General features: G+C 34.8%; 3 protein-coding genes and 2 long non-coding RNA genes across 8 annotated transcripts in view; 3 read left to right on the top strand and 2 right to left on the bottom strand.

Moving 5' to 3' along the window:
* Nucleotides 1–709: 709 nt before the first annotated feature.
* Nucleotides 710–9494, top strand: LOC116339541 (rapamycin-insensitive companion of mTOR). Its single transcript, XM_031765479.1, has 12 exons — nucleotides 710–1490; nucleotides 2394–2580; nucleotides 2700–2886; nucleotides 3006–3518; nucleotides 3606–3915; nucleotides 3995–4198; nucleotides 4286–4587; nucleotides 4656–4832; nucleotides 4906–5114; nucleotides 5217–6136; nucleotides 6201–7081; nucleotides 7179–9494. Exons 1-12 carry the CDS (start codon nucleotides 1451–1453, stop codon nucleotides 8709–8711), a joined length of 5463 nt encoding a protein of 1820 aa, XP_031621339.1. The 5' UTR covers nucleotides 710–1450; the 3' UTR covers nucleotides 8712–9494.
* An 896-nt stretch (nucleotides 9495–10390) lies between these two features.
* LOC116339648 (dihydropyrimidine dehydrogenase [NADP(+)]) lies at nucleotides 10391–15877 on the top strand. The gene is made up of 16 exons (XM_031765660.1): nucleotides 10391–10783; nucleotides 11654–11764; nucleotides 11827–12031; nucleotides 12103–12944; nucleotides 13023–13155; nucleotides 13226–13410; nucleotides 13486–13687; nucleotides 13840–13917; nucleotides 13976–14202; nucleotides 14269–14407; nucleotides 14476–14553; nucleotides 14616–14732; nucleotides 14795–15051; nucleotides 15113–15370; nucleotides 15451–15608; nucleotides 15679–15877. Exons 1-16 carry the CDS (start codon nucleotides 10739–10741, stop codon nucleotides 15761–15763), a joined length of 3120 nt encoding a protein of 1039 aa, XP_031621520.1. The 5' UTR covers nucleotides 10391–10738; the 3' UTR covers nucleotides 15764–15877.
* Nucleotides 15840–16696, bottom strand: LOC116339649. Its single transcript, XR_004201014.1, has 3 exons — nucleotides 16443–16696; nucleotides 16230–16382; nucleotides 15840–16160 (listed from the first exon to the last, which is right to left on the bottom strand). It is a non-coding gene; the product is annotated as an uncharacterized LOC116339649 (long non-coding RNA).
* Nucleotides 16697–16910: 214 nt separating this feature from the next.
* On the top strand, nucleotides 16911–17778 carry LOC116339850. The gene is made up of 4 exons (XR_004201029.1): nucleotides 16911–16996; nucleotides 17119–17462; nucleotides 17527–17560; nucleotides 17631–17778. It is a non-coding gene; the product is annotated as an uncharacterized LOC116339850 (long non-coding RNA).
* Nucleotides 17779–18651: 873 nt separating this feature from the next.
* The window catches only part of LOC116339626, a 3764-nt gene continuing 629 nt past the window's right edge, over nucleotides 18652–21786 (bottom strand). Inside the window, exons 2-8 of one of the 4 annotated variants that reach the window (XR_004201010.1) lie at nucleotides 21477–21604; nucleotides 21291–21400; nucleotides 21159–21193; nucleotides 20773–20939; nucleotides 20290–20607; nucleotides 19953–20111; nucleotides 18743–19893 (exon numbers count right to left, since the gene is read on the bottom strand). Coding sequence is in view for 1 of the 4 variants with exons in the window: in XM_031765618.1 (XP_031621478.1) it covers nucleotides 19712–19893; nucleotides 19953–20111; nucleotides 20290–20341 (393 nt within the window). In the remaining 3 variants the exon portion in view is untranslated. Of the gene's footprint in view, nucleotides 19894–19952; nucleotides 20112–20289; nucleotides 20617–20772; nucleotides 20940–21158; nucleotides 21194–21290; nucleotides 21401–21476; nucleotides 21605–21786 lie in introns of those variants that run through there. The other 3 variants (XR_004201012.1, XR_004201011.1, XM_031765618.1) reach the window with 3 other exon arrangements.

The following is a 21786-nucleotide window of genomic DNA, read 5'->3' as shown; positions in this document are numbered from 1 at the left end:
TTACTCATGCATACAATCCAATTAGAAAACTCCTCTTTTCATATACGAACACAAATCGTGTGATCAACGAAAAAATAGTCCAGTTCATGTTTGCGTAAATAAATGAAAGTAAAATAAAGTTAAAGTAAGTAAAAAAAAGTGTTCAACATAAATCATAAAAATCGTCCCACTAAAATATTATTTCCATTGGTTCTGTTCGAATGGAGCGCGTGTATGTACAACATTTGTAAAGTTTGTGATGAGTCGTTTTCAAGCCATGCGACCGAAGCAATAAAAAAAAACGAAGCCAGCGCATGCTTGTATGCTAAAATGGCTGAAATGTCAGTTCGTACACACGATGTTTGGAAGCGTTGTGCACGCGCGTCGCATGGCCGCTGAAAACAAACAAACTCATGCAACACCGAAAACTACATATTCGCCGCGCAACATCCGTCCCATCATACATACATTTAAAGCGACTCGATCGAATGCGAACACGTTTTTGTTGTCGCTTCTCGTTTCTGATTGCGGACCATGTATGTGTTGTGGATATGTGTGCGCGTGTGTGTATATACCTATGCCATCTCCATTCATTGAAATTTTACCGCAGCGTCATCGTTGAGTTTGAAGAAAAAAAAACCTAACAATAGGAAAAACCTCACAAAATAAAAACGCAAACGTCAAAATTCTAAGAAAAATAAAAACGCAAGAAGTAATGAAAAAGAAGAAGCCAGAATAGCAGTATGAAAAGTTTTTTTTTTGGTGTGTGTTTAGCAGTAGCAAACGCGAAACGAACGTAAAAATAAATAAAAAGTGATAAAAAAGAACTATGCATACATTTTCATTCAATTGGAATTAAGATTTTGGAAATCAATTTGATGGTGACTGAATGATAGTGGGCAAAAAATTGTTTGCCACCATGTGCATAATAAAATAATGAGATGTAAAGTGAGAATGAAGTAAAAAAAAGAAAGAAAGAATTGATTTGGAAATGAAATGAATGTGTGCAAAACATATAGAGTTGAATTAGTGTGGACGGATGAAAACGAAGCGAAAGAGTGAAAAGAGAAGGAAAAACATTTTGGTTCGAATGTAATTTTCGATAAATAAAAAAAAATATAAACCAAAATTTGATTTCGTTTCGTTCATGGAATGCGTTTTAATTGTCGTCATTTAACAATTGTTTTTTGAAAAGTAAAAACAAAGAATCTGTGAAAATCAAACGATATTGGAAACTTCTTTCTTTTTTTTTTATTGAAATGTGTTTTGTTTTGAATTGGTTCGAATGTGAGAAAAGAGATAAAAAAAATTATTTTATAGTATAGCCACTAGCCTATATTTATTTATGTGGAGTGCGTGTGTGTATCGATGTGAGTGTATTTGTTGGTATGCGCTGGTACATATACAACGTTGCGGATCCGAATGTACACATTGAACTGATGAACGAAAAATACACACCACATGAAAAATAATGGCATCGCGAATGATGCGGAGTCGTAGTTGGCGAAAAGGTAAACACACAACTTGAAAATTGCTCGTAATTTAAATGCATTTCCTTTGAATACTTGCAATGTTTTTGCTTCAACCAAGTAACGTAAAGAAAAAAAAGAATACGAATAAATTCCTGCAACGAATAATACACGATGCGATTTCACACATTGAGCTCGCGTGGCCCATTGCGATTCTCTTCTGTCTGACAATTAATCGATAAAACGACAACGAATGAAAAACAACAAACAACAACAAATTCACCGAATGAATATAAAAAAAACATTGAACTATTTTTGAATGTGAGAATGCGAAAGAGCGACCGAATAGCAAATTAAAACTTAGAAAAAGAAAACCGACTCTTTCGCACACGCACACACACACCAGCACATACCTTATGGACGGTGTGTGACACAAATCGACAAAAACAAAAATATTAACGTATAAAAATTGCGATTTAAACAAATTTTGCCATATGCTTTGTGTTTAAATTAGTCTTTGACAAAATAAAACGACATAAAACTACTACTTTCAATCGTTTTTATTTGAGAGCGCAAAGAAAAAATTGCGTTGTTTTTCAAACATTACACTGTGCTGTGTGTGTGCTCTCATCGAAATTGAGCCGTTTTTTTTTTCCTTTCTGTTTTGCCCGTTTGATTGTTTTTGTTTTTTGTATTTCAAAAAGGTCAACCGAACAATACAGATTGAATTGTCAGCAAGAGAACAAGTGCATTACCATTCATAAAACAAAACAGAATATTATTGTCAGTGCACGCGAAATTGCTTGTTGATCACGAATAGTAAATAATAATAATTTGTATTTTTCATCGGAAACATGCACAGAAGTGAATATTGTGTTTTTGAATTTTGAGTAAAATAGTAAATGAATTTAATGTGTGCGATGATGTTTGTTTGTTTTTATGTAGGCCATCTTAAAAATGAGGCATTGATGCCAAAAAAACAAGAGACTGCTGAGGAAATCTTCACTGAATTAAATTCAAAACTAACAAGTGCATCTAGACGTTTGGTGCTTCTAAATGGATTCATAAAATTAATCAATGCCAAGGATGGTGAAGCGCTCAGCGCATACAACACCGAGGAAATACTGATAAGGTTAGTACTATACTCCAAACATGTCAATCATTCACTATATTTATATCATTTCTTCTTGTTTTTTTTTTTTCATTTCAAATCCACTAAATACGCATTTATTTTCTTCGTATTGAAAATAGTTTAAGGACATCGATGGTACATGAATTTACACAAGTCAGAGCCGGAGTATTGCGTGTATTGCGTTATACATTGAGTACATCACGTGATGTTCAAATATTCAACGAATTACAGCTACCACAATTGTTGTGTCGCAGTATCGACATTGTCGTTGATAATGAAGAGGAGCGCGTTCAGGCATTCAAACTGGTGAGGCGCAATTTTTGCGTAGTATTTTTTTATTTTCTTACTCAATATCAAAATCGAATGTGAATTTATTGAAATGAGATGAAATGTCTAATGATGCCATGTGTTGATGTTTCCAATAGATACGAAAAATCTTATCGATTGCACCAGAGATAATGAGCCCCCTCGTATTGAGATCGTTGGTGTCGTCAAGTGAGAGTGGAATTGAAGATGGTGATCGAATGTTGCGCGCTTGTTTGGCAATACTATGCGAAATTGGTGTATTGAATCCAGTGCTGTTGATTTTGTGTGGCGGTGTGAATGCAATCACTCGCACCGTTTTAGAGTGTCACAGTCCACGCATTGCGGAAAGTTTGTGTGGCGTACTATTGCATTTATTAGAATGGCCACACACACGAAATATCTCTGGTGTTCGTTTAGACTGTTTGGCAGCTCCATACTGTGATTTCACCTATCGATTGGGTTTGATGGATAAAAACAAGCATGCACGTGATTTGCGATTCACTTGCAGTCGATTGGCATTGCTTTCTGTGTTGCGCAGTTTTTCCGGCACATTGGAATTTTGCGATCCAAACAGACCATCCGGATTGAAAGCAATTGTCGATGTTTTATATTTGAATCAGTTAGAAGTTAGGGTAAGTGATTTACACATGCATTACTGTTTAATCGAAAACATCTAATCGTATTCTCTTCATCCACACCCCCCCCCTCGAAAAAAACAGAAAGCAATTTTAGATTTGTTATATGAATTATTGTGGCTTCCGCAACCAGTTTGGACCGATGAATACTCGGTGGCTATAGCAGCTATCGATCCAGCTGATTACCAGGATGCATGGCGTCTTGGCGAAGGTTTTGTAGCAATGGAAGGACGACACATTTTACCAAGTCTTGCAAATCGTGTATCAAACATTTCTGAGATTCATACATCGGTGTTGCTGTACTGTTTCCTCGAAACCGGACTATTAAATGCACTTATCGGTGTAATTGTATCAAGCGCTGCGTTTATATCAGTTCGAGCAACAATATTAATTGGTACGTTGTCACATTGATTTAAAATTACGGCTTAACAGATAATCACATTATGATTTTTCAATTGATTTTGTGCAAATAGGTAAACTACTTCAATTAATGCATACACATCTTCCTGCCGATATATGTAATGCATCGTCAGCATTGCCTGCCTTAATAACATACGCATCTCAAGGAAATCCACAAGCAACGGCCGCTGTCTCAGCGCTACAACAGTTACATAAAATTTTACAAAATCGACCAGCATCATGCAGTTTATTTTTAGACGCAATCATCCAAAGTGGAGGTAAATTTGTCAATTGATAGACCTGAACTTTTGAAGAGGCAACATTTATCTTGAACTATTTTTCTACGTTCCATTTTTTCTTTATAGCGATAATAAATTCACCGTTATTCAAACGAGAAATTGAAACTACAGAGATCAATATTCAACCTCCAATGTATGGCATTTTGGAGCGTTCACGATACGACTCGGTTGGTTCATCGACAAGTAATAGCGGCGAAGAGCCAACCACACAAACGTTAAATCGAAGAGGAAGCATGAAAAAGAAAAAGTTCCTGCAATTCATTGATGGATTGCGACAAAGTGAGAATTTAATGAAAGAATCGAATGTGTTTGCCAATGATGATGGAATGTCATGGGATTGGGATATTATTACAACAATTTTCACAAAAGTATGTCCATCTTTATATCACTTTTTATTTAATTGCCCATTTTAAATTGCATTTTTCTTCGTCTGTAGGCAAATACAAGCAATAAACTGGATATTAAATTCACTCGATTTTTACGACGTTTAATGCATTTCTTCAAGCCAAGCAGTAATCGTTTTTCACATCAGGACATTGGTTTGAACAGGCACATGCCATCTTATGTTACGGCTGGAATCAAATTAATTGATTGGCTTTTGAAAAATGCTGAAGTACGTACATCGAATGCAAAGCCAAACTAAATGAATTGTTTTTTATTTAATGAAATTGTTTTGTTCATTTTAGACGGAATCTATTCGACTGTTGACTGATTACTTTTCGGATATTGATGCACAATTGTTGGCGATCTGCACGGCCAAAAGTGCACACGATTGTCTTTTTAGTCCCCAACATATGTCGAGTACAATGTGCCAACTTTATTTCTTGTATATCGGCCGAATGTGCCGATCGAAAATTGGACTCAACATTTTAATTAACACACATATCTTCATGCAGTAAGTTTCCTCTTCAAAGTTAACAAACAAGTTGAATTGACTTCTTTTTTTTACTTAAAAAGCAATCAAATTCATGTATTTTTCTTCATTTTAATTTTTCAGTTTAATTCAAATTGTAACGACGACAAATCATCCTTGTTATATCAAATTAATAGTATCCGGTTTGGATTATTCCGTGGATGCATTGCCACGTCAAGTATTGGAAAAAGCTTTAACTGCATCTGAACGAAGTGCAGGCCGTTTATATGCAACTCAGTTTATGTTAGTGTTGCTCCGTGCAAAAATACCAAACTTTGAAGTATGGGGTCTGCCAATGCTGATCAAACAAACGAGAGACAAAGAACGTAAAGTGGTCTTGGCCGCATTGGAAATACTTGATGAAGCATGCCATGATCGGGCATACCTAGAAGAGTTGGTCAGCTTGTGGCCAGACTTTACATCTCGCGGTGATAATGGAAAGCTTCTTATGTCACGATACTATTCAATACCACGCGGTTTGAATCATACAAAAGCCCGAATTCAATCCGAAATCGAAATTTGGCATAATGTCTATAACAAGCGTTACGTTCTATTGATTGAGGCTGATACACATGCCTATTTAACGTTGCACACACGCAGCGAAGATGGAACGTACAGTCGTCGAGCGTGTTCAGCACGTGAAGTATATATAGCATCGCCAAATATTTTACCGCATTTATACGGTCAGTTGGTTCAAACAACTCAGGGACTAGATAACCTACTGAAGTATGGACAACTGCCACAATTAATAGATACATTGATTCAGGGAAAATGCAGTAATGAAACAGAAACATTAACATTGAAAGCAGCTATTTGGGCATTGGGCCATACATCAACGAGCATCGATGGAATTGATTATTTAAGCGAAATGGCACCACAAATTTACGAGAAATTCATCTATTTGGTTAAACATTGTGAAGTGTATTCGGTTCGAGCGGTTGCCTTACATGCACTGGGATTGGTTGCGACCACCAAAGCCGGCGCTGATATTCTATTCAAATATGGTAAGCATTGATTGGTCGCAAATCATGTATTGGATCTTAAAATATTTTTTATTTTATTTTTTAGATTGGCTTTGCGTACGCCACAATCGTGACACAGTATGGCCTGTATGTGAAACAGAAGATTGGCTATCGAAGCATTTAACACCAATTCGTCATCATTTGGATAGCGTACCACCGTACAATTATCATGGAATTGATGAAAAAATCAGTGGAATATTTGACGAATCGACCAGTTCATTTTTACCGGAATCGGCTGATGCCAGTAAAACAGATACGGCCAGCGAAGTTGATGGCGTTCAACCATCGTCGGTTGCTGCCAAATCGAAAACACTTCCAGAATACGCATGCAAATATGCAATGATCAAACATAAACGATCATTATCGGAATCGAAAACAACGGATGGTATTAGCTTAAATTCGAATACGAATCACATTGTCAATTGTCGCACGCGATTCAATTCGGGTACATCGGATTCAAATACATCCGGTGTAAGTAGTTATGAATCGGTTTTCGGAATTGCCGTTGGTGAAATGTGCAACAAGACTCTTAGTCCAATTCCAAGTTCATCGAATTTACTCGAAGTGAAAAAGCCAAATGAACGTTTTCGTCGCATTTCATTAACGGGCGCTCATTTTCGTGAGACAACAATAAGTCCACAGGATGCACAAGGTTATGCAAAACTTCGTTCAATTCGACGCTATCAGAGGCCACAGCTTTCGGAATCGGCGGCCGATGAATTGGCCGAAATCATCGATATCAATCAACTGCGAACAAATCGATTAACGATACCGCAATCACAACGAAGATTAAAGGTACGCAGTCTTGATCGCCAAAGTTGCTTCGATATGATGGACACAGACACATCAAATGACGTATCTAGAATATCTGATATTGGATCATATTGTCTAACTGGCACGAATTATTCACGCGGTCCATGTTATACGGTAAGAAATATACATTTTTAAACATTTTTGATTTAAACTGCTTGCATTTTTATACACTGTATTTGTGAATTTGATGGTATTTTTATTCTAAAAACAGGGTATTTGTTTGCCGAAAAATGTGATGGATTTATTTCCAAGTCCACGATCAAATGGAACATACGTGACACGGTGTATCAAAGATACGGACTCAATGGACTGGGCACTTAAGTATGGTGTGGTTGCCGAATTTATAAGTGAATGTGATGAATATTCCGTGAGCAGTTTATCGGATATATCCTCAACGAGTAAGCGATCAAAAATCGGTGGACAAAATAAACACAATCGGCAAGCGTGTTTATTGTGTTGCCGTCAAACGCAATGCATAAATCGTTTTAATTCAACGAATGGTGTGCCGAGTGTGGGTGCAGCAGCAAATTCATCCGACATGGATTTGACTGGTAGTTCGAGTGCGTTAACCGCAACACCGAACAAAAAATTCCCCGAAAATGGTAATTTAGACAATTCGTCGGAGTCACATTTGAGCGATGAAAATTATAATGATAAAATTCAAGAGACGATTTTGCGACACGTTCAACGCATGTCAAATCCCATCTGGAGCAAACAATCGAAATTGGCTTTGTTCAAAATTAAACAAAAGCATCCACATTTCTTTCAAAACATTTGCCTATATTCAGATGTATGTACAGCACTCAGTCAGAATACGTATCGATTTTCATCGCGAAAATTTTTACAAGAAATTTTCACCGATGTTGATTACACAACATTTTACGCTGATGCTTTTGATATTATATCGAAAAAGAAGGCATTGCTGGACGCAAAACGTGAAGAAAGTACACGAGATACAGACACCGTTGATGGCATCGTAAATTCAACAATCGAAACAAACGAAAGTGAACCATCGTCACCAACAGCAAATGCTCTTGCTGAAATGGTACGAAATTCACCGCAAATTCCAACCATTATGCCACATCCAATGAAAACCCATCTCTTACGATCGCCACCATTGGCCAGTGTGTACGAAACCAGTCGAGAGAATTTAAGCGATTCCCTTGGCAATCACACAAAATCAATATTGAATAGTACACCAATTAAAAATGATATCGATGTTATGAGTCAACTACAAACCGAAGTCGATATTGAAATTATACCACATTCACAATCATCATTCGATAATAAAATGGACGATTCGGTGCGCCTCACAAACGATTCGGTGCACCTCACAAACGATTCGGTGCGCCTCACAAGCGATTCGGTGCACCTCACAAACGATTCGAATGCAAAAAAGTCCGATCAAACTGATAATAATCGAACATATTCACGTCCACGATTCAATACACTAGAATTAGATTTAAGCTGTACAAAGAACAAATTCCCAATAACAGAACGACGAAAAACATTCGATCTTTCCAGTTCAATATCAAATAGTGCCCTATATTCGCAACGCATCACAAAATCGTTGTCATCATCAATCACATCAGCGCCAAGCATGAGCTTATATTGCGAAAAGCGGCTACAAACATCCAAATCAGAGGCTATTCTTACAAATAATAAGAACAATAATAACAATAATTTCATGCGTAATTCGCTTACAACTGAAGCGCATTGCAAAAACAATCATCTGGCCAAATAATATATAATATTCCTATTTTTTAATCATCCTATGCCCCCGTTAAATATCCTCAATTACATAAAAGAAAAATAGGACTCTGTTTTATGACTTGATACGTTTGACTGTAATTTTGTAATATACATATATATATATGAAATGATTTTAACGACTTTTAATCTGTAAGTAAACGAAGAAGAGATGAAAACTGAAACTATGTTAGCATTAACTACTATTATTAACAGTTTGACTGTAAAACTCGAAATATTTTACACATATTTCGGGAGCATTTTTATTCATTTGTTTTTATTTTTCTCCCGCAAAGAGCCACACTGCCAATTTAAAACAAAAAAAAGAGAACTCTCTTCGTTTATAATAATACTATTATTTTTTAAAGAACAGGAAACCGATGTTAACTTAAACAAATAGAAAAGAAAACACAATTCCAAAATCGAATATTTTAAATGCAATTAGCTCAAATTGTAGATTTGTACCGAAACTTATAGACAAATTAACCAAAACTGCATAAGCTCCTTACGCTATAGATCAAAACATGGATTTATTTTATATTCTAAATTGTAAAAAAACACACAAACACACACGTTTTCAATCAAACAAAATACATTTAGCGGAATGAACAGAATAGTTTTAGCATGTAAACGGGCCAACTTATTTTTTTTACTTGGTCCAGAAAAGCATACAGTACTTTATATAAATAACAGTTACGGAACAACAGATGGTGGCAAATATTCTGTTTCTAAATTTATATCGCTTTGCTTTGTCAAAATAAAATATTTTTTAAAATAATATGACTATGAATTCTGTTTGATGGGAAACCAATGAAAGAAAATCAAATTCTATTTTTCTTGTGCTCATGGCAATTAATGTAAATATTTGGGTAAAATATAAATTCAATTCATTGCATAAAAAAAATTGTTCAAAACAATTTGTTTGGAATTAAAAGAATAAATAAAACATTGGAAATTAAAGAAAAACATACTTATTTTTTTAAATTACTTTATCTTTCATCGCCACTACTATTCTTGACTGTTTCTTTTTGTAAAAGTAAATAGTGTTTTTTCTACCGTGATAATCTTCTAATCGCATCGCCTCGTCATTCATATTCACTTCGTACTATATCCCGCCTTATCTCATATTTCCGCTATAATTAACGTTTTATAGTACTTTTTTTTCATTTTATTGGTCAATTAAAGTGTGAATTAATTTTTTAATTTCTTAATTTTATTCAATAAAAAAAAATCCGATATCATTCATTTCAGTTCCAGTCGTTTTGAAAAAAAAGGTTGTGGGCTTATTTTGGCATTGGACAAATGTGAATTTCAAAAATGTGATAAAAATAGTTAGACACAAATAAGCTGAATAGAAAAAGAGATTGAAAGTATTTGTTGATTGTTTATAACTATTTGTTTCTTAATGTTATAAATACAATGTAAGCACATCGATAAAGTGTGAAACAAATTGAAATGCAAATAAGGTTCAGCCGTCATACACATAAATGAAATTCTTTACGATCGGTAAGTTACACTAATACTACAGTGTTTCCCTTCTCTTTCTCTCCTTCGCCACCGAAAGTAAACTGTTTATCAATAACTTGAGTTGAGTTGAACTCAACAGCAGCACTTTTGTTTGATTGAGATAGCGTGCATTGATAAATTATTCTCTATTATTCGTATTCGATTCATTCTCACTTGTTGTGTGCTAGTTGTGCAGTGACAACCGTTTGATGAACTACGTTTTGCGCTACATGCACAGTTGGAAGCATTAATTCCAATGCTGAATAAATATTACAATTAAATATCAGAAAGTTATATAACAATTCTTTTCTTATATCGTCTAAAGTGAAGATAATTTAACGACGGCCATAGCAAAAACTAAAAAAAACCAAATTAAATTGAATGTTCTTTTTACGTGTCCAGTGTGAGCTCAAAAAAACAATTCAGTGAACATTTATCGTGAACATACACTGTTGTTGTTTGTACTGATTAGATTTGAAAAAAAAAAATAATTTGAAGCAGCAAAGAGAAACAAATATGAGTCCTCCAGCAATTGTCAGCAAAGATATTCCAGATATTGAGGTATGGCAATTCATTTAAAAACGAACTTCATTAAAATTTTGACTGATATTGATATGTAAGAGTTTTTACTCATTCAACGTTTTGAACTGTACGACCTTTGTGTAAGATAGTCGAAACTATTCGATTGTTGAATGAGCTGAGAAAGTATTATTATCAACAATGGCTCACAAAGCATAACTTAAAACTGATTTAACTGGGATTTGTGTGATGGGTGCGCTTCAGTAGCACTGTTGAACTGCGACGGATTGGAATCGATCACATCCAAATGGTGTAATTTGTTTGCCCCGTGTTCTTGTAGTTATAGTAGTTGTTTTATTTGGAAATTAGAAATTCAAGGTTCATAACGCGCACAACGTAAGCGCTTGTTTAACAAATTCATTGTGAAACGTAGTTTGTTGAAAATGTGCGCAGTATTCAAAACAGCTGATGCCCATATTTAAAACAAACAAATAAATACAGCAGGCATTTTAGAAACTCTGAAAATATAAATTGAAATTCCAATAAAATCACATTATCACAAATTTGGGTATAAGATGGAATTCGGTAAGTGCACTTGATGCAGAATAAGGTTATACAGCACAAATAAAGGTGATTATCACAGCTGATGATTATGGACTCCGATAATCCATTTAAATATGTTATTGGTAACAAAAACTCGCTTTTATTTTTACTTGACATTCCGAATAAATATCAAAATTATCAATTTCAAGTGTTGACAGTGACATATTGATTCTCATTTTAAAAATGTAATATGAAGCATTCTTATCATCTTATAAACTCAATCTAACAATGTATTGATTATAATGAGTGCTTAGAAAGTGTCTCAAATGATAGGATTCTTCATTTTCACGATGCATTTTTCTTCAACAGAATCTACTTTCACTGAATCCGCGTGTTCAAACCAAAGGATCGCTTGTTCCAAGTGCCGTTACGAAAAAAGAGAAAAAACTTTGGAAACGTAATTCTGATCGTGGATGTGGAGTAAGTGTACCCCGTTGCTTTGTTTGAATCCAAAAAATTAAATTTTTATATCATTTCAAAAGTCATGCTCGAGTCTGCAGAATGATTTTTCGGACATCAAACATACAACATTATCGGAGCGTGCTGCTTTGAAAGAAGCGGCTCGATGTTTGAAATGTGCTGATGCTCCGTGTCAAAAATCATGTCCAACACAATTGGATGTAAAGAATTTCATTACCAGCATTTCGGGTAAAAACTACTATGGCGCTGCAAAGGCCATTTTCTCCGGTACGTATCACCAACATTTCAAAAATGAAAAAAACTAACTAGCTAACTCTCTCTCTCTCTCTCTTTTGCAGATAATCCCCTTGGTTTGACATGTGGTATGGTTTGTCCCACGTCTGATCTATGTGTTGGTGGTTGTAATTTGGCCGCAACGGAAGAGGGTGGCATCAACATTGGTGGATTACAGCAATTTGCCACCGATTGCTTTAAACAAATGGGTATCCATCAAACTGTTTCGCCCGACCAACCGCCGCTAAAGAATGATCAAAAGAAAATTGTGCTACTTGGCGCCGGTCCGGCATCTCTTTCGTGCGCCACATTTTTGGGTCGTTTGGGTTACAAAAATATCATCGTTTATGAGAAAAGAGAGGCTTTGGGCGGTTTGAGTTCCTATGAAATTCCACAATATCGTTTGCCCATGGACGTCGTCGACTTTGAAATCAATTTGGTTAAGGACCTTGGTGTTGAATTTGAGACCGGACGCTCATTGTCCACTTCGGACATCACATTGAATGGTTTAATTGAAAATGGTACCGACGCTGTATTTTTGGGCATCGGACTACCACAACCGATGCTCAATTCCATTTTCAATGGACTTACAACCGAACACGGTTTTTACACTTCTAAAAACTTTCTACCAAAAGTTTCGGAAGGCAGCAAACCTGGATTATGTGCATGTAAAACAAATGAGTTACCACAATTGCACGGCAATGTAATTGTCTTAGGTGCCGGAGATACGGCATTTGATTGTGCAACATCTGCGTTGCGATGCGGTGCCCGAAAAGTGTTTGTTGTTTTCCGCCGTGGTACCACCAACATTAGAGCCGTACCAGAAGAGGTTGAGTTAGCGAGAGAAGAGAAATGTGAATTCATTCCATTTATGTCGCCAACCAAAGTTAATGTTGTTAATGGTCGAGTGAGTTTACATGAAACCCGTCTTTTTGAACATTTTTATCAACTATAATCTTTTTTCATTATATGTTCTATTTGAAAGATTGAATCAATTGAATTTTGCCGCAATGAACAAAATGAAAAGGGTGAATGGATTGAAGATTCTGATCAAATTACTAAACTCAAAGCAAATTTCGTTATTTCTGCATTTGGCTCGGTTTTAAGTGAAAAAGATGGTAAATATTTGAACGAAAAAAAAACGGAATGTTTGTTCGAAAATAATCAATTCTGTTTGTTAATTGATAGTTTTGGATGCTTTGTCACCGATTCAATTGAATGAGTGGAATTTGCCAAAAGTTGATTTGAAAACCTATCAAACATCGTTGCCGCAAGTATTTTGTGGTGGTGATTTGGCTGGAATTGCAAATACAACGGTGGAATCAGTCAATGATGGAAAGACTGCCGCTTGGTATATGCACTGCTATCTGCAGGTAGAACCAATAGTCTTGTCTATAATTCAAACCTTTTCTGTTATTAGTTGTCTGATGAAATGTGGTATTTTATAGAATTTACCAATTGACACACCGGCGGAGCTTCCATTATTCCACAGTCCAATCGATGATGTTGATATTTCGGTTGAAATATGCGGTTTGAAATTTGAAAATCCTTTCGGGCTTGCCTCAGCACCACCAACAACAGCATCGGCTATGATTCGCCGTGCCTTTGAACAAGGTTGGGGTTTCGCTGTTACTAAAACTTTTGCTCTCGGTACGTATCACCACAATTTAAAATATGAAAAAACCGAATTTTTTTCTTTATGAACATCAAATAGATCGATCAATCTTTGATGAAACAATCACTTGATCTCTCTCTCTCTCTCTCTCTCTCTCTCTCTCTCTCTCTCTCTCTCTCTCTTGCAGATAAGGATATGGTTACAAACGTATCACCACGTATTATTAGAGGAACTACGTCGGGTCATGTGTATGGGCCGCAACAAGGTAAGACATAAATTATTATTGTTCCCATTACTCTTATAATTAACCCAATGATTTTTAGGCGCTTTTTTGAATATTGAATTGATTTCGGAAAAATGTTGCGATTACTGGCTCACTAGCATTTCTGAATTGCGTCGTGATTTTCCAACAAAAATCATTATTGCCAGTATCATGTGCTCCTATAACGAGGATGATTGGACTGAATTGGCACAAAAGGCTGAAAAAGCTGGTGCTCATGCGTTAGAGTTGAATCTATCATGTCCCCATGGTATGGGGGAGAGTGGCATGGTAACTGACTTAAATTTAACGTTTATTTTATAGAACTTATTAGAATTTGAATTTCGATAAATGTAGGGATTAGCTTGTGGTCAAGATCCCGAATTAGTTTACAATATTTCACTGTGGGTTCGTGCTGCTGTAAAAATTCCATTCTTTGTTAAACTCACCCCAAATATCACCGACATTGTTTCAATAGCCAAAGCCGCTCATCGAGGTGAGCCCATTTGAATTGAATTAATTTGAAGAATTCATTTCAATTTATTGATTAATGTTACGAAACAGGCAAAGCGGATGGTGTTAGTGCAATCAACACAGTATCAGGTTTAATGTCACTCAATCCAGACGGCACACCCTGGCCAGGTTTGTTGATGTTTTCAATTTGCTCGACAATTCATGTTTGGCACATTTCAATTGATTTTTAGGAGTTGGCAGCGAAAAACGTACGACATACGGAGGTGTGAGTGGAAATGCTACCAGACCGATGGCTTTGAGAGCTATTACCGCCATTGGCAATCAATTGCCTGGTTTTCCAATACTCGGTACTTACTTACTTACTACTCCAATACTCGGTACAATAATCGGTACTTTCCCAATACTTTAGGCATCGGAGGTATAGATTCAGCCGATGTTGCACTGCAATTCTTGCAGGCTGGATCATCTGTTCTTCAGATTTGTTCAGCGGTTCAAAATCAAGATTTCACCGTCATTCAAGACTATATAACCGGTTTGAAAGCATTATTGTATTTGAAGTCAAATCCACCGCCAAATCAACCTCAATTATGGAGCGGACAATCACCGCCGCTCTTCAAACATCAAAAAGGAAAACCGGTCGTTCCGCTCAAAGGAGAAGATGGAAAGGTAAAGAAATGAATTCAAAAAATCAGTAAATATCCCAAAGTTAATTGACCCACATTTCCAGCCGCTGGTCAATTTCGGTTTGCAAAAGAAAGAACGCGAGGAGAAAGTCGCACAAATGATGAAAGAAAAAGGTGCAATTTGGAAATTGAATGAAAATGATGATGATCTTCCTGCAAACGGAGTGGAAAGTACAAATGGCACGAAAAACGGTAATAACCCAGCACCAACACTGAAAGACATTATCGGAGCATCTCTGAAATATGTTGGAGCTTATAAGCAACTTGACAACAAAAAACAAGTTGTTGCTTTAATAGATGATGTAAGTATCAAAAATATTCAGAAAATATGGACGCCGCGCTAAACATTTACTCTACTACTGTTTTTTTCTAATTTCTCAAGGATTTATGTATCAATTGCGGTAAATGTTATATGGCATGCGCTGATTCAGGTTATCAAGCAATTGAATTCGATTCAAAAACCCATCGCGCACAGGTCAACGATGATTGTACTGGTTGCACATTGTGTTTATCTGTTTGCCCAATTATCGATTGCATAAGGTAAACATCGAATGTTTTTGATGTACTTTCGTCATTTCATAATCTATTTTTTGTTTTGTTTTTCTTTCAGTATGGTGCCCAAGAGTATACCACACGTTATCAAACGTGGAAAGGTCGATAAAGTTTTTGTTCATGCTTTGCATCCCAGCCAGTAGAAACTATGTGCTTTCCAGCGGCTGAGAATTAAATTCTTTAAATGTACCTTTTTCAGCAATGTTTTTTCTAAGAAATATAATATTTCAATTTATTCTGCATTTGATTTTTGTAAATGAATTTATGTTATTTTCTATACTCGAACTTCCGCTTAAATTCTATAATTGATATTTTTACTAGTCTATATTCTACAATTTTGTCATAAATCCCCCTTTACAAAGACGAGGTAAATGATTTTAACAAATATGTGGATAAAGATGGATTGTAAAATGGTTGAAATACGTGAACTGTATTTCACACCGGAATTACATAGATCTGCATGGCATAGAAAAGTTTCAATGTCTTTTGTTGCCATCAAGCTATCACTTTTGTTACAGCTTCGTACAACAGTATTATTCCCTGAGAAACAAAAAGAAAAGAATAAAAGACCTTCCACTGAATTTGAATGAAATCAGTTGGGTAATTTACTCAAATATCTGGCCTTTTTGCAATGTAAGATTGGAAATGTTCGGTTTTGACCAATTGAACAATCGAACTTAAAAGCCGCTGCTCCGGTGAAGTTATTATCATCACATCTTTCGTCATCAGCCGATGAACACACATAACATTTTATAGCCACCCCTAATGACGCAAATTGAATTTTAAAAAAAATGCGATTAAAATAAATTTGAAAAAATCTACCTTCTTTTGTTAAGAGTACGATGGTTAGCATAAGAGGCAATAGTATTTGGTTCATGGTAAATTTTCCGTTAAAAAATTGTTTCTGCTCGCGAATTTCACTTTAAATGCGTTTCACTCTCAATTTATATCGAACAATTTATGTCAATCGACTGACGCTTAATAAATAGTCATGGTTTAAATACGATCTACTTTGCTATGCGATTAATCCCGCACAGAATTGCGTTGCAAAAAAAGGCGATCTACTTTGGTAACACTTTTTTATTTTATATTGCTTGAAAGATTCTTTCTATTGATGACATTTTGAGCTTTCTTGTCTTGCTGAGATTTGACTGTGAATACATGTGAACACAATTTCATTTACGGAATGAATGCATGAAAGAAGATAATTTACATTTGATACAATCATGTCATTTGGACACGCGATCTAATTAAAACTGGGAAATTATACTGCAATGACCATTTACAATTTTCGTTTCAAATTGTATGATAGATGGAAATCCGGTGATAAATTCGGATCCAAAACATTTCTATTCATTTATAGTTCAAAAATGATGGTGAGTATAAAAACTCTCGCAGAAGGAACGTTCCATCTATATGTTTGAGCATTGCAAAGAAGATACAATGTGCTATTTGGTAATAATTTTGGTTTGTGTTTTCAATGCTGTTGTTATTTCAGCAACTGAAATTGAACCCGTCGGCTTTGAATTGAACACAACTTACCTTAAAGGACATTACAATATTTCTCAGCTCAGAGTGACCAGAGTCAATCGCACTACTTATTCCGTTCAATTTAATGTTGACATATTTTGCGATATGGACGAGGATCATGAAATTGAAGTAACATTTCACTATAATCGCTTGAATAATAATCAGTACACTCGAATGCCATTCGTCATACCAAGAGCATCTGCGTATTACTATCTCGACGTCTACTATAAGAAATATATGATGAACCGTGTTGAAGGTATCTCCAATCTTCCTCAATATATGGAAGACGAACGAGTATGCCCATTAAAAAAGGTAAGTTTTCATTTAAATTCCGAAAATTAAAGAATACCTATTTATTTCAAAATAAATATTCCAGGGATTGTACTGGTTAAAGAATTTCACAATTAATGGTAATAAACACCAGAATTCATAGTGATATACACTGAAGCTAATTTTTTAGTTCATTGAATGATATTGTAGGGAAACTCCCAGACGGACACTGGATGGCGGTGATATATATTTATTACAAAAAAGAGGTCGTTTGTTTCGTCAGAATTTGGTCTGCAATATTAAGAGCAAGTAATTTTTTGAGGTCCAAACATCATTATTTCATTCACTGTTAGATTGGCATTGCTCGATGTTTGTAATAAAAATACCTGTTGTGATTGAAGAATAAAAGATTAATGAAAGTAAAATGTTCATGCTTTAATTGCAAATAAGTCATTTATATGTATATGTAGTGGTGAAATCGTTCAATCTTCGAAAATTTCTTAAAATTATGATTTAATTTAAAAACAAAAATCTCTCAGGAGGTTTTAAACCGGAAATAACCCCTTCCCAGAGCCCATATCTTCAAACTGGAGTCAATACGATCGAGGTTGAAAAAATCACTTGAAATACATTTGTTGCAATTGACATTGTCTGTCATTGATTCCATTTTACAACCTGATGCGATTGAATGAATCTTAACCGGATATTCGGTTTACCGTTTTTTTTGCTGCTAGTATAAAAAGTTTGAAAAACGAAATTATCGTCAGCAGTTTGAGTTCGACAACTGAATAGAAATGATTCTCAAAACATAAAAAACACTTATAAATAGTTAATATTTTCAAATTGCACGTGGATACGATTATAGTTTTGCGTTTTGCGATATCGTAATAAATTTTTATTAAGATGATAATTATTATGTTCTTAAGAAACACATGTAAGTAGGCTGTTTTACTTTTGCGCTGTCTGTTTGTATATTTGGTTTTTGCTCACATAAATTTGTATTCGTCTTTTTGCAGAATATTCTGTATGTTATTGTTTTCTTCTTAGGCCGTCAAATATGTTATTAATTCCAAAGCGATAAAAAAAAGACAAATTTTTAATAAAATGATATTTAGAAGCATGAATTGGATTTAAAAAACATGATTACTACGAAAAAAAAAATAGTTTTACATATTCTTATAACACTAAAAGTATATAACTTCTGAAATGTCTGACTATTTAAGGCAGAAACGCTTCGCATCGACAAAGCATCAAGAGAGTAAGTTGGAACGATTATTAGTAGTCAAAGGTTAATAAAAAAAAACTAAAAATCATTTAAATTGCGTACTTTGTTCAACCAAGTGAATATAACATAGCCCATTTACATACATATGTATTGAAAGAACCTTTTATGTCTTGGATGAGTTAGAATCAAATAGATTTGCTACACTTAAGCAACATTGAATCAATGAGGAAAATAATCCATATGTGCTGGCGGTTGATTTAAAAGTTATTAAATTTAATTTGATGGATGATTGACAATCAAAAATTAGAATCACTCTGAAATATGGAGACTATACGACCATTATTAGGTGTGTAATTCTACATTGAACTTCATGTGATGTTTCGCTTCAATCTTGATGTCATTCTTATTTTTGGAATTTAATATTCGACTCGAAAAAAATATACAATAACGTATTCTACCGCTAATTTTTTTTTGTTCAAAAATAGCTCAAAAGTTTCTGGGAGGAATAATATCCAAATAAAGATGTTGTGTCATTATTTTTATTCGTCTGTTAAAACCTCTATTTGCAAAAATATAGAAAAAAAAATGGAAACTTGTTTTTGTAACACATTTCTCGACGCGGCACTTATTTGATTTAAGAGTTTGTGACCGGTTTGGTGTGTGTCTTGTTGTTGTTGTTCAAATGCAGTGTACGACTTTTAAAAATCTCTCTTCAACCTTGGAAGAACGTTCCGATCGTACACTGTATCAATCTATCGGCTTTCTAGCAGTGTAATGTGTAAACAAAACAAAGTTGTTATAAATATGAAAGAATGAGAAAACAGAAACCGATGTTACACAAGCGTGCGGACTCGACCACAAGAATACAACAACGTCCACATTTTTAGTACGATCATGTTAACTTTGCATCAGTAATTTAAAGATAGCTGTTTACTTTAGAATGTATTTATGTAAATTAAGACGCCTCGATTTTTTTTTTTTGGTTCTTTTCATATTTGGTACTTTAAATTTTGGTCACAAAACAAAACAATTTATTTAAATTTCACAGTTGCCGAATTAGATTAGTTTAATAAAAACGCATTAACTTAATGAATAAGAACGATATAAACATTAGCGTAAACAGTATAGTTGGTCGATGAATGTCTGCCGAATTGCAAAGACTTTCTTTGCAATAATGATATTCCGCGTTTTTAATTTGTGAATTGTCTTTAGAATCGCATCCACGTATATAGATCCAAGCACCATTTTCTAAAATGAAAAGGAAAATATCGATCATGATCACAGTCAACGGTATCACTAATTCCAACCTTTGTATTTAATTTTGCGGCAATTTTCGATGGGTCTTAAATCATACTGTTGTTGCTGATGTTGCGCACAATCCAAAATGCGAGTAGAAAAATTTCTAAACTCATCGCTACAACCGGAATTATTCAATGAATTGCAGTCATAACATTTTATGGCATCGCCTACAATAAAATAACAGATTGGTTTAAACATACTTTTTTTATTATTTTCCGCTGTTTTTATTCGTTTTTTTTTGTTATTATTCAAATTATTTATTTTTATTGCGATTAGTTTAATTGAAAAAAAAAAATCAAATCATAACAATCGAGTGAAAAACTTTCGCCAACGATTGAAACGTACTCGATTGCAACACCATGAGAATGCCCACTAAAACCACTGTCGCTCGAATCATTGTTTAGTTAATTGCGAAATAATCAAGAGTAAAATCAAACGCGTGTCCATTCGAGACAAATGCGTATTCTCAACTGAGCATACAGTTAATATTCCAGATTGTTATAAACCACAAACCACACCAACGTTTACAACAGCTCAGCTTCATATGTAAATGTTTACGTTCTGGTGAGTTTGTATGGAACGATCCGAATAGAAAGATTTTATTTTGTATTGATTTTAACATTCGCTAGGGTTATGTCACTAATCCAATACAATCTGCGTTTGCTGTGAAGATTATAAATTAATAAAAAATACAAAAAAATATGACATCACCATTGCGAATCGCTGAAGCAAGAATATTTCGTTGTATCAAAACAATGGTACATTGACGAAGCATGCGAAAAGTGGCACACTTTCCACATTCCAGTTGATTTAAATTCCAATGTTTACCTCCACTTTTTGTTTACCATATTAACGTACAGCCATGGAACGCAGCCCAAAATGGGTTTATGTTTTGACAGTTCGGTTTGACAACGATTTGTTTATGGTTTATTTTGGTGATCAAATAGGCGAGTCGCATTCGTGGAATTCTAAACATTGAAAGTTAACGCTTTTACCTAAGGGGAGAATCACAAAAGAAAAGAATAAAATTTAAAATAATCGATAAGTAATCGGAAAATAATCGGAAAATAATCGAAAAATAATCGGAAACATATAATGAAAAAATTGCAAAGCAATAGCCACAACAACAATAATGTCCAGCAATTGCTTTGAATTGAGATTTGGTAGTTGTAATCGCGATTCTGTGGAAGAGAATAAAAAAAATACTAGCTTACTATAGAATAGTACTTCTGGGTCTGCTGGTCACTACCTAGATACATACAATAACAGAAAAACAAACAATGAACATAAATTGCAGTAGATGAAATTAAATGAAAGCAATGAAATTGATTCGAATTGAAACATACCCCCCCGGGAACGACCGCAGATACATTTCTTTAACTTTATGCTAAAGTTAACTTCTGTTGCCGGAAAGAATACGATTGCGGACCGGTTCGTAGTTTGGGCAAAATAGAAACTGAACGATACAAATTCGATACGATAGAATTAAAATTCATTTCACAATGAAGAAAATGCAATGCAAAAAAACTTACCGATCCTTTGTATTCATATTTTCCGGGTTCTGACATCGTTGTGGTCGGTTTGTGAACGATTACCAGTGTAAGAACTAAAAATGTGTCCATATTCTTCTTCGACATTTGATGTGTTCGATTTGTTGTTCCTGCCAATGAATGAATGTTGAAAACAAAAAAAAATATTTGAAAAAAAAATCTTAAAAAAAGATTCAATTGCATATCGTAGTCAAAGTGGGCTTTGAAAAATCATGAGAAACTGCGTCGCACTATTGGCTAACGGTACCCGTAATCCAATGTGCGCAATGATGAAATTCATGATTTAACATGA

The sequence above is a fragment of the Contarinia nasturtii genome, unplaced genomic scaffold, assembly GCF_009176525.2.
Source record: "Contarinia nasturtii isolate CC-2019 unplaced genomic scaffold, AAFC_CNas_1.1 Cnas_scaffold_533, whole genome shotgun sequence".
NCBI lineage: Eukaryota > Metazoa > Arthropoda > Insecta > Diptera > Cecidomyiidae > Contarinia > Contarinia nasturtii.
The sequence above is the reverse complement of the archived record's forward strand: the minus strand, read 5'-3'. Positions and strand labels throughout refer to the sequence as shown.

What these genes read in the sequence shown, in the direction of transcription:
- LOC116339541 (XM_031765479.1), top strand. Translation starts at nt 1,451, where the DNA reads ATGGCATCGCGAATGATGCGGAGTCGTAGTTGGCGAAAAG. An exon ending in ACCGAGGAAATACTGATAAG is followed by an intron (nt 2,581 to 2,699) that starts GTTAGTACTATA and finishes TATTGAAAATAG; the next exon opens with TTTAAGGACATCGATGGTAC. An exon ending in CACGCGGTCCATGTTATACG is followed by an intron (nt 7,082 to 7,178) that starts GTAAGAAATATA and finishes TTCTAAAAACAG; the next exon opens with GGTATTTGTTTGCCGAAAAA.
- LOC116339648 (XM_031765660.1), top strand. Translation starts at nt 10,739, where the DNA reads ATGAGTCCTCCAGCAATTGTCAGCAAAGATATTCCAGATATTGAG. An exon ending in TTAATGTTGTTAATGGTCGA is followed by an intron (nt 12,945 to 13,022) that starts GTGAGTTTACAT and finishes TCTATTTGAAAG; the next exon opens with ATTGAATCAATTGAATTTTG. An exon ending in GCCTGGTTTTCCAATACTCG is followed by an intron (nt 14,733 to 14,794) that starts GTACTTACTTAC and finishes CCAATACTTTAG; the next exon opens with GCATCGGAGGTATAGATTCA.